Raw genomic sequence first — 12,336 nt, forward strand, 5'->3', positions numbered from 1 at the left:
ATCCTTCCTAGACATTCTGCCACCACTCTACTCCAGGCTAATACACCTTCTCTAATACACACCTGACTACAGACTTGGCCTACCTACTCTCTCTGACTTCAGTCAGGCTGCCCTATCCGATTAACTATCCTTGATTTAATAGTATTTCCTCTTTTCAGAAACTTTCAGGGACTCTACGTAGCCCATATGACAAAGTTCAAATTCCTTAGCCTAGCAGACAAGGCTCTCTACAATATGGCCAAACTAATAGTCCAATCTGATTGCCCACAAATGCAGCAAAAATCTATACCCTTAATATCACCCTGAGCACATCTTGTACTTGGGTATCTTGGTCATACTGCCTCCCCTTCTGGTATGCTACCCATATTACCGCTCTAGAATTTCTGCCTTCAGAAACCACATTTAACTGTATTTTAGCAACAATCATTCAATCAGAAATTATTATGAATACTTGTTAAATATGGGTTTATTGAAATACAACATAGTACACATAATTTGATACTTCTGTTCAATTAAGAATAATCAACTTATCAATAAATCTCACCTTAAAAGCTGAACTGAAGTCATCTGCATCATGAACTATTATTTCTTTTGAACAAAGTCCATGAGTATGAATTTTGCATGGAATCACAAAGTCCCCAGGAAGAAAAGCAGTAGGGGTTCTTTCTAAGCATTCAGGCACTTCTCTACCAGGATCAAAACGATCTATTGTCAATGTCATACTTTCTTCATCTGAGGAACAAAAATAGCAGTTATTATATAACATGACAATAAAAATTTGAAATCAACCAAGGAAGCCTACAATTATAACAAAGCATTTTTTCATATTAATAGTACACTAAGCTCTTATTTTAAAAAATGGCTTGCATATATATTCTTCCACCTGACCTGTGAAGTCTGTGATGGGTAGTGTCAAGTTTTATTTACCTTTATAACCTTGGTATATTGCAAAGAACATTAACACAAAGAACATTACAATAATTGGCTGAATTCAAAACACAAATTCTATTATAGTTATAAAATTATTTTTTTAAAGTATATTACCTTCATCTACTACGAGAGAACCAAGTAAAAAGCATGGCAGGTTTTTTTTATTCTGCTTAGCATGACGACAAGCAAGTCGGATGGTCCTTTCAGTTACCACAAGCTTTGGATTTCTGAAAAATAAGTCTTTTATAAATATGGTGGATCTGGTATCCTAAAAGACCCTCCTGCCATGAAATGCTGCCTAAAATATAACACACATCTTTCAATATGTACAGAAAAATCACTGTTGAGAAATCCTAGGGTCAAAGATGGGCAGGCGGTGGTGGTGGGTAGGGAGAGCTGCCTGGAAACCAGAACTGCAGTAAGTAGACACTGACTTTATAGTTGTTCTCTGAGCATTTGCTTAACTTTATGAACCAGAGCAAAGTTCAAAAACTATGAGGTCAGCCTCCTGTTTCTATAAATAGGAATTGATTGAAATACCACATCTCTTTGTTTACAGATGGTCTATGGACTTCAGATACTAGTATTATTGAATGTAGAATATATAAAACTATGATTAAAATGTGTAAAGATACATAAAAGGGACTCCAAAATATGAGCAAGGAAGTAGATGCTATCAAAAAAAGATGAGGCAGATTTGAAAAAGAACTGCAAAGAACTTGCAGAAATAAAAATATAATCAATTCAGGGACGCCTGGGTGGCTCAGTCGTTGGGCGTCTGCCTTCGGCTCAGGTCATAATCCCGGGGTCCTGGAATCGAGTCCCGCATCGGGCTCCTTGCTCAGTGGGGAGCCTGCTTCTCCCTCTCCCTCTACTGCTCCCCCTGCTTGTGCTCTCTCTCTCTCTCTGACAAATAAATAAAATCTATAAATAAATAAATAAATAATCAATTCAAAACTCAATATAATGAACCGGGGATAGGTACATGAATTTTTATTATCCTATAAACTCTGCATATATATTATAAACAATCTTTCATATATATGGAATACTTCCACATTTAAAAAACCTAAACATACAGGTTAGATGGCAACTAAGTACACCTAAAGAGAAAATTAGTAGAGTTGAAGAAAAAATTACTCACACTGTAGCACAGAAAGATAATAGAAAACATAAAAGGTCAAGAGACATCGAGAAAAGAATGAACAAGGCTAAGAAATATTAGTTGAACTTCCACAAGACTATTTTTTTTAAAGATTGTATTTATTTGAGAGAGACAGAGAGAGAGTATGAGCAGAGAGAGGGAGGAGACTCCCTGCTGGGCAGGAAGAAGCCCAATGCGTGGCTCCATTCCAGGACCCTGAGATCATGACCAGAGCTGAAGGCAGACGCTTAACCAACTGAGCCACCCAGGCACCCCCACAAGACTGTTTTTTGTCAATGATACTATCCTTCTCCGCCAACTGGTTTAGAACTTAAAATACTTTTTGACTTGTATCTCTCCTTTAGTCGGACTGAATCTATCATCAAACTCTATATGCTATTTCTTCAAAATACCTTGTTTCATTCTTTCCTTTTGATCTTAATACTGCTACATTGCTCTAAGCCCTTATAAGAGCAACCATTTATTGACTACTTCCTATGTTCCAGGCACCATGCCAACTGCTGCTTTACAGAGCCGGTCTCATTAGTGCTATGAAACAGGTATCATTATTCCCATTTTCTAAATAAAGAAACTGATCCTTGCCTACTTTACTGAGGTTTCATAAATAAGAAGTGGTAGAATCAGGATTTGACCCTCCAGGCAGTCTGACTCCAGTTATAGCACCTTAAACAAACCACTAGGGCATAAACTGATGTTGCTTTGATTACAGAAAACCACCTCACAGCTAAGCTAACTCCAGGTTCTCCCCACTATGACCCATCCTTCTTAGAATTCTGCGTTCAACAAATAACTCCCTTATACACAAATCACAGTGAGTCTCTATTTTCTATTTCTTTAAGCCTAAGTTTTTATGTCTTTCAAGATCCTGCCCATAACCATATTTTATATTCCTTCTAACATGATCTATCCACTCAAAATAAGTTCAATCTTCTCAATGTTTTACAAAGACAGCATGCTAAAGCACGATGAAAAACGCTTTCAGTTTTTATTATATCTTGTCTCTTGAACTCCTATAATACTTAGAACTTCAGATTTGCAGAACATTTTAACTGTGAAATTAAGATTACTTCTCAAAAGCACAAGAAATAGATTTAAGAAGCAGCAAAACGGATAGTTTGAGGGGAGTTTCTGAATGGAAAAGTTAAAAAAAAAAAGGAATTAGTCATAGTAATCAACTTTGCCTCATACATCCTTTTGACTCCTGTTTATACTGGTTTGATTTGAAAAGAAAAACATCTTATACCTGTAGTAATTGAGATGTAAGTAGATGAAATCTCCAATTGGGACTGGGTTCCAAAGTGCACATTTTGATGGAGGAAAGTAGAAAGGTACCATCCTGCTTGAAGGAAACCTTTAAAAAATTTTTTTAAATCAAAGCACAATGAAAAGCAAACTTAGCAGAAATTTTAAAAGAAGCCGTTTAACATTAAATGATGGGGCTTTTCAAACTACGTATGTTAATTTTAAGAGAGCTTAAAAATATTTTTAAAAAGGAAAAAAAAGAAAAAGAAAAATCCTTGTAACTTTACTATCAAGAAAATAAGCACTCAAAATTTAGGTATAGCTTTTTCCGATCCTTTTTTTCCTATGTATACACAAATTTATATACACACATGTTTCTTAAAAAGAGGGGAAGGGGCACCTGGCTGGCTCAGTTGGTAGAGCATGTGACCCCTGATCTCACGGTTGTGAGTTCAAGCCCCACACTGGGCACGGAGCCTACTTAAAATAAAAATAAAAAGAAAATAATAAATAAATAAATAAGAATCAGGAGTATCAATCCTATATTATCCTCATTAAGTAACAGAGAAATAAGTATAAACCATGAAATTACATTTAAATTTAAAATTCTGTCCTTCTGAGCTAATTTCTAGATAATACCCAATAAAATTATGAAAAGCACAAAAGCTTAATATAGTCTTTATTTTTCAGTGTTTCTAAACTTAGTATCTTGGGTCCTATCACTTCAGTTTAAAGCATCAAAAGGACAGCATTGTAAGTAATTCCTTAAGCAAAGATCCTAGAGACAGTGTAAAGCAAGGTTTCAATGCTAAGTCATACAGAACACCATCATAAAGTTTTTATTTTACGTAAGTGAGTAACATGAGAAAACCATGATAAGAAAAAAACAATTGAGAAAGGACTTGGGGAAAAGATATCAGCCAAAGTCCCATGTAATTAAAGCAAGAAAGCTCTGACAGTGAGCTAACTACACCAATGCATTTGCATGGTAGTAAATTATTAAATAGTTGAACGGAAAGAATATTTATATCATGTATTAAGAATACCTGTTCTTAATCTTACTTTCATGTATCATCTAATGAAGCTTCTCAACTATAAGACTAGCCCCAGTTTACTGACCACCTACTATGTACCAGGAATCCCAGTAGGCACTTTATATACATAATATTTCTCACTAAAATTGTTCCAGAAACACTTTATTATCCATTTTATAGATAACAAACTGTAACTTTCCTAACTTTATACAACAATTAAGTAGCAAAGGTGGGATCTGAATCTAAGTGTGGCTGATTTCAAAGCTTATACTTCCAGAAGTTGAATGGTTTAGTGCTTTAGAACCTGGGTTCCAATTCTGGCTCCACCACTACTCCTATCTGTGTGCTTTCAAATCCACGTTTAATTTGAGCTCATAATATCTATAAGAAGGATCTTTAATCTCCCATTTTTGAAACGAGGATGTAGTCCGAGATTGAGAAATCTGTTCAAGGTCACAAAGCTAGTAAGTAACAAATTGTCAGTTTAATCTATGTTTCTATATTTAATATATTTATCATTTATCAGTTGGTGAGAGGCAGTAATATGTGGTGGGTAAAGCAAAATATCTGGAAATCAATTGTTTAGGTCTGAAAACTCGCTTCAAAATTTGTTAGCTATATGACCTCACTCATGTTATTTAATGTTTCTGTGCCTCAGTTTCCCTAACCTGTATCTCCTGGTTGTTACACTGAATATTAAATGAGTCCGTATACATAAAAGGTTTAAAGTAGAAGTCACATCAGGTGACAGTGGTATAGGCAGGTTTAAATCCTGCCTATACCACTTACCAACTATATAACTTTGCATTGGTTAATCTCTCTACACTACAGTTTCCTCATTTAAAAAAAAAAGTGGGGGGATGATAATAATAGTACCTACACCTCATAGGTTTAAGGATTAAAGAAGAATAATGCATGTAATGTGCTTAGCACAGCACCTGGCACATAACAAGATTTCAATAAATGCTGCTATTAGTCCTTTTCTTAATCTAAGGTATACAGTAGACTTTAGAGGCAGGGTAAACACAAACATCCTGAAATGTAGCACAAAATTTTACATGTATGTATATAAGTGTTTTATCTTACAGAGGGGATTCATGCTATCAGATATTCAAAGGGGTCTGCAACCCCTAAATAATCCAGAACTGTTACTCTTTTAGCCCAGAGATTATTGAAAACCAGAGGCTGGGGCACCTGGGTGGCTCAGTTGGTTAAGTGTCTGCCTTCGGCTCAGGTCATGACCCCAGGGTGCTGGGATCAAGCCCCATGTCGGGCTCCCTGCTCAGCCGGGAGTCTGTTTCTCCCTCTCCCTCTGCCTTTCTCCTGCTTGTACTCTCTCTCTCAAATAAATAAATAAAAACTTAAAAAAGAAAAGAAAGAAAACCAGAGGTCATTAAATAAGTAAAAAAACTAAGTTGAATATATCAGGAATAATCAATTTAAATTGAGTATATTACCTTACCTAGAATGTAAGGAATGATTTTGGCCTAAAAATAAAACAGAAAAGAGAGTGTATTGACTTGTTGCACTAAGTTCTTTCAAAGAACAGAAGTTGACAAATTTTCAAATAAGAGGTGGCAGTAGGATAAAACAGAAGGGCCAAAATTAAGCAAAAGGAATATGATAGCCTCTTTGGGTCATGTTTCCCATTGTCTTCATCAAAAACATCTGGCAAAAAAGAAAAGTACAGAGAATGAAGGTAACTCATGGATATAATTATAGTTTAGAAGAAAAGAAAAATCACATATCAGCATTAATTGTCCCTCCCTAGAGGGAAAAAAAAGAACGATAAATGATCCAAACAGCCAAATAACACAAGCCAATCTGCCTTATCCTCACAGTATTGACAGACAGAAAATTAGGGGACAGGTGGCAAGCTCCTCCTTCCTATTCTACATGAGTGGGAAAAGGCTTAGGGGGACATTTAAAGAAACTTGGTATATCCAATGTGAAATTTTTCCCATCAAGGATTAGGTTTAGACAAAGGAAGGAACCCAGTCACTTTCCCTCAGTTGTCTAGGATGTAAATAAATATGTATGATTTTTAGCCTCAAGAGTTCAGGTTCTGGGGCGCCTGGGTGGCTCAGTCATTAAGCATCTGCCTTCGGGTCAGGTCATGATCCCAGGGTCCTGGGATCAAGCCCCGCATCGGGCTCCCTGCTCGGCGGGAAGCCTGCTTCTCCCTCTCCCACTCCCCCTGCTTGTGTTCCCTCTCTCGCTGTGTCTATCTCTCTGTCAAATAAATAAGTAAAATCTTTAAAAAAAAAAAAAAGAGCTCAGGTTCTATTTCCCATCAATAAAGATGCTCTGTGAAACCAAAAAAGGGAAGGTGGGAATGAAACTAATATTTACCAAGTGCCTACTATGTGCCAGAACCTTCACCTTAGTAATCTTATTTAATCCTTCACAATAATCTTCTGTTACATAGAAATTACTATCCCCCATTTACAGATGAGGAAACTGAAGCTTAGAGAAGTTAATTAACTTGATCAAGATCACCCACCAAGTGGTAGAGCTGGGATGTGGACCCAGATGTTCCTGATTTGAAAGTTTTGTGTTTTGTGTTTTTTTTTCTATTCCAACCTATCTTCCCAGGTTATGAAAAGCAGTGAAAAAAACATTTTGTAAAAATGTTTCTATACCTGGTATTCATCTGGGGCCCTGCAAGAGAATATGTAGGCTCCGTGATAGTTGGTGAATTATGTATTCAATTTCAAATGCTCAGTATCCTAAAAAAGTAAAGTGAAGGTTACTAATGAATGATAAAAACAAAAATTAAGAAACATGATTTAACCACATATTAACAGTGCAGGCAAAATTAGGTTACTTTTATGAAGTACCTTCATCTATAGATTAGTAAGATAAAATGCTTGTGGATTCTGATCATTTTCATACTTTATAATCATTCTGCCTATAAATTAATGTTAATATTAATCTAGGCAGCAGGAAGTATTTAATATATGAAAATTTGACCAAAAGCCTCACAATATTCAGAGAACCGCAAAATAGTACATAGGAACAATGAACTAGATATTTATTGGTTCTATAACAAGGTTATCAAACCTTAAATCTTCTGGAGATGGAAGACAAATACTGCATCCCCACAAACGGTGCTGTTTCCCTACAGAATCATGGTCTTTTTTGACTGCACATGCCCTCTTTGGGTACTTCTCAGCCACTCCCATTGTTTCCACACCCATCTGTACATAACAAAATCTCAGCTTCCGCCTCTCTTCTCAGTTTCAAACCTGTATTTCTAATTGCCCACTGGATATCTTCATCTAAATATTATCAAAGCAAAATACAAAAAACTCATTCCTTTCTTCACAGTTCAGTATTTCCTATACTCTTATTAGGTCTTAGAGTTCTTTAGGCCCTGTACATTCTACTTCAATTCTATTAAGAAGGAATTTTCTGAAGCAAGATAAGGGAGGAAAGAATTATTAATGCAGGTGCAGAAGAGATTTTTCAGATAAAGCCAGAGGCTGAAATTATTTACTAGAAGAAAATCTGAAGGTGCTCTTATAAGGTTGCCTAAAAAGTCCCTCTTGGAGATATTTGGACTTCATACATCATTTATGGAATGAAGTCTTTAAACTTGAAAGCCCTTCTACGTCACGATAACAGTATTCAGATCGGTAACTGTAACTCTAGGAAGTACATAAAATGCCATTTTTCTTCATTAAACAAAAGAGTCTTAAAGCTCCATATTTGTCTCTTCTTCCTTTATGTATTAGGGTAAAGAAATAATGTTGATCTATTTCTCATTTTAAAATACATGAGTTTATTCTGACAGCATCACTCAAGCAATTAAAGCCAGTGAAACTGAAACCACATACCACCTATACCTAGCATAACATATTCTCCTCAGATAATGGCATCATCCTTTATCAAAATGGAAACCCTGAGGTTATCTTTACCACCCCTTCCTCCCTGTTTCCCCATATAAATTCTGTCTTAACATCTCTAAGACCTTAATTCCTGACTTCATTAATTCCCACCAGATTTACTGAAAAGTCCCCAGAGTGCTCCTAGAAGGGTATTTGTGTATATCTGACCAAATTATTCCCCCTGCTTAAAAAGCTGATGGCTCGGGCGCCTGGGTGGCTCAGTCGTTAAGCGTCTGCCTTCGGCTTGGGTCACGATCCCAGGGTCCTGGGATCGAGTCCCGCATCGGGCTCCCTGCTCTGTGGGAAGCCTGCTTCTCCCTCTCCCATTCCCCTTGCTTGTGTTTCTGCTCTTGCTATGTCTCTCTCTGTCAAATAAATAAATAAAATCTTTAAAAAAAAAAAAGCTGATGGCTCTTCTTTACATACAGAATAAAGCATCTTCACAGTCTGGCCCCACCTTATTATTCCAACCTCATCCTTTATCCTACATTCCAACCAAACTGAACTGTTTACAGTTCCCCGAGTTTGAGCATCTTTGCACGGCCTGTTCCCTTAACCTGGAATGCCCTGGTAAATCTCCATCATCCTTCACAATCCAAATCGAATGTCACCTGCTCTGTAAAACCATCTCCTGGACACCATAGCAATGTGACCACCGCCTGCGTTCACACAGAGCATTTTCACACTGTATTGTTTACACACTATTCCCAGTAGACCACGGACTTCAAACATTAACTGACCCCTTAACTACGTAGCCATATGAGCTGAATGTGAGGAATGCAGGAACGAGCACACTTCAGCCGTCAAACTTTCACAGTAAAAACACCTTTAAATGGCACGTCATCGACGGCAAACCTCTTTCACATACCTAACGACAAACGATTCCTAGGAATTCGTGGTCCGCTTGACTTATTTCTCCCACGAGTTCCCATTCACGTCATCGGTCCCAAGCTCCAGGAGGGCTGAACCCAACACAGGGGCCTGAATGTTGCCCACCGTCCTCCTCCGAGCTTCGCTGCTGCCCTTCGGGAGAATCCAAGACACAAAGCCCACTCACCGCAACCTCCGCTCAGCTGGGTCTGTTTGTTGGGCCGGAACAGCGGTCAGCTCCAAGGAGCGCCTCCGCCGCCTCCGCCCCGCCTCCGGGACGTTGGGGTCGCGGGAACCGACGCGGCAAACACAGGCTCGCGAAACCGAAGCCCGCGCCGCGCCTACTGACTGGTCAGAAAATCGACCCGTCAGGAGCAGGGGCGGTGCTAGAGGCAACACGCACCGGTCGCCGCGACGTGCCGCTACACCAGCCAATCAGCTCTCCGCACCAATCGGCGCTTGACCAATCCCAAGCCTCATTGGAGAAATGAGTGCGCCACCGGCTCTCCAGGATCAGATTCCGGAGGATTTAAACACTACATTTTGGTCAACGGTTAAGTTCCGGGGTGGGGCGGGCCTTACGCATGCGCAATGAAAAGCTCAAGCCGCTGGATGTGGGGGTGGCAGAGGAAGCCGGAAGTGCTTGCCGTCCGGATTGTCGCCAGGCGATTAGAAGCGGACAAAACGTTTTACTTAAATGAACCATAGAGAGGGAAATTAGATTTCTTCTAGTTTCTTAGCTAAGAAGACTCCTCTCCTCTCAGTAACAACGAAACCGTTGCGTAGAAAAGAACGTGATTTAAATTTATAAACCATGTATTCTTAGCCTTCTCCACCATTATTTTATATGATTGTCCTGCAACAAAGTGGGTATTATTATCCTTATTCACCAAGGGAGGAAATGTATAAAAAAAAAAACAAAAAAACGAGGAAATGTAAAAAAATCACAGTGCGGAGTGAGGATTTTTAAAACGCCACTTAACTTTACTCTCCGTTTCACTTATGTTCTAACATGTTTCCTGAGCATGGGAGTGTCAAAGTGTGCGGTGCATCTGTGGGTTGTATTGTTCTGAATAAGCGTCCACTCTTTTGAAGGAGTTAAAACACTTTTTTTTTAAAAAGATTTTATTTATTTGTTAGCGCAAGCACAAGCAGGGGGAGTGGCAGGCAGAGGGAGAAGCAGGCTCCCCGCCTGAGCAAGGAGCCAGATGGGGGGACTGGATCCCAGGACCCTGGGATCATGACCTGAGATGAAGGCAGACGCTTAACTGACTGAGCCAGCCAGGCATCCCTAAAACACTAACCTGAAAAATGTATCAAACGAGCCAAGAGAGGGGTGCCGGGGTGGCTCAGCTGGTTGAGCAACTGACTCCAGATTTCAGCTCAGGTCATGAGCTGGGGTCCTGAGATCATCCCAGGGTGGGGCTCTGCACTCAGCAGGGAGTCTGCTTGAGATTCTCTTCTCCCTCTACCTCCTCCTCTGCTTTGGTGGTGTATAAGTGCTTTTCCTCTCTCTCTCTCTAATAAATAAATCTTAAAAAAAAAAAAAAAAGACCTAGCCAAGAGATACATGCTCTATAGAATGTCATTTGCTTCTCTGCTTTCCTGAAAAAATTCTTAGACTCTAGGGCACACATTTTTTTCTTAAGATTTTATTTATTTACTTGACAGAGAGAGAGAGACAGCGAGAGGGAACACAAGCAGGGGGAGTGGGAGAGGGAGAAGCAGGTGTCCCGCCAAGCAGGGAGCCTGATGCGGGGCTCGATCCCAGGAACCTGGGATCTTGACCTGAGCTGAAGGCAGATGCTTAACGACTGAGCCACCCAGGCGCCCCTAGGGCACACATTTTAAGAGAAATGATGATGGGTTTCTCCGCTCTGGTGTGAGTAGGAAGAGCCCCAGACACTGATGCATGTCTGACAAAGTGTTGGTCAACCCAATAGGGAGCTCTGGAACAACGACTGCCCATTAGAAGAGTCCCGCATTAAGCAGAAATGGCTAGAATCCTTGCTGTGCTTAGGCATTGCCTGGGGCTTCTCAGAAAAAGAAAGCACCAAGCTAAAGCAGATCCTGAAGGCTACAGCAAGAGGCTGCTAGCCAAGTGTATGCTTTGCAGCTGACTGGCATGATCTTTCTGGAGAAAGATCCAAGTGACCACCTGGATGGCTGTCATGAGTTTCATTAAGTGCAAAGGACCTGGGGAGGGAGCTCCCTGGCATCTTCAAGGAAAACCAAGGATACCAGTATGTCCTTAGCAGAGTGAGTGAGGAGAAGAATATTAAGGGTTGAAGGGGGAGGAGGTATTGGTAGACCACACAGGGCTTTAGAGGCCATGATAAGACTTTGGCTGCACTTTTGAGTTAAATAGGAAGCCACCAGGATTTTTTTTTTTATTATTGTATTATTTTTTTAAAGTAGGCTCCACGCCCAGTGTGGGGCTTGAACTCAAAACCCTGAGATTAAGAGTCACATGCTCTATCAAATGAGCAAGCCAGGTGCCCCAACCACTGGAATATTTTAAACGGGGGCTGACATGATCGGGATTTAGGTTTTAGGACTACTGTGGTTGCTACTTTGAGAATAAACCATAGGGGGCAGGGGAAGCAAGGAGACCAGTTAGAAAGCTACTGCAAGCTACTGCAATGACCTAGGGAAGACACTGATGGTAGCTTGAACCAGAGCAGTAGCAAAGGAAGTGGTGAGAGGTGGTTGGATTCTAGATATATTTTGAAGGTAAAATCAACAGGATTTGATTAGAGATTGAATTTAGGATGTAAAAGAAAGGGACTTTGTGTCAGACCCTCATGATCTATGGTTTTCTTTAGAACTACTTTAAGATATCCAAAAGAGAAATGTAAGATACTAGACAAAAAGGAAAGGATAAGCATAACACCTAACTCCCTACTCCTTAGGTGTAGGCTAGGCATAGTGTACAGTATAGAAAGGAGGGGAGGAAAGAGTAACTTTACGCTGGAGAAACTTGACCAAAGCTACTTCAGCCAGGTGATCAAGGCCAACATACAAGACCAGTGTTCTGACCACTGAGCTATGGAGCCTACCCGTTGATCAAGGCCAACATAAACAGTCATAAGTCATGTTGATAGTATGTACACTGGATATGCCGTGTTGAAAATGGCACTTTACCTTTGTGGTCTTCCTTTCAGTAAACTATAGACCCAGTGTTATCTTGAGAAAACCACTGGAC

At 39.7% G+C, this 12,336-nt stretch overlaps 1 protein-coding gene and 1 non-coding gene across 15 annotated transcripts in view; one reads left to right on the plus strand and one right to left on the minus strand.

The window, feature by feature from the left end:
- The window catches only part of STIL (STIL centriolar assembly protein), a 73,094-nt gene extending 63,648 nt beyond the window's left edge, over positions 1–9,446 (minus strand). For 3 of the 14 annotated variants that reach the window (XM_027581798.2, XM_027581793.2, XM_027581786.2), the window contains exons 1-5: positions 9,130–9,440; positions 7,014–7,100; positions 3,339–3,446; positions 1,045–1,157; positions 545–732 (exon numbers count right to left, since the gene is read on the minus strand). In XM_027581798.2, coding sequence (XP_027437599.1) covers positions 545–732; positions 1,045–1,157; positions 3,339–3,446; positions 7,014–7,024 — 420 coding nt within the window. In that variant the 5' untranslated portion in view covers positions 7,025–7,100; positions 9,130–9,440. Of the gene's footprint in view, positions 1–544; positions 733–1,044; positions 1,158–2,681; positions 2,781–3,338; positions 3,447–5,833; positions 5,859–7,013; positions 7,101–8,718; positions 8,801–9,129 lie in introns of those variants that run through there. The other 11 variants (XM_027581807.2, XM_027581800.2, XM_027581790.2 and 8 more) reach the window with 11 other exon arrangements.
- TRNAR-CCU lies at positions 3,736–3,808 on the plus strand. The gene has a single exon. It is a non-coding gene; the product is annotated as a tRNA-Arg (tRNA).
- Positions 9,447–12,336: the final 2,890 nt, after the last annotated feature.

This window comes from Zalophus californianus, chromosome 4 (assembly GCF_009762305.2).
Source record: "Zalophus californianus isolate mZalCal1 chromosome 4, mZalCal1.pri.v2, whole genome shotgun sequence".
Lineage (NCBI taxonomy): Eukaryota > Metazoa > Chordata > Mammalia > Carnivora > Otariidae > Zalophus > Zalophus californianus.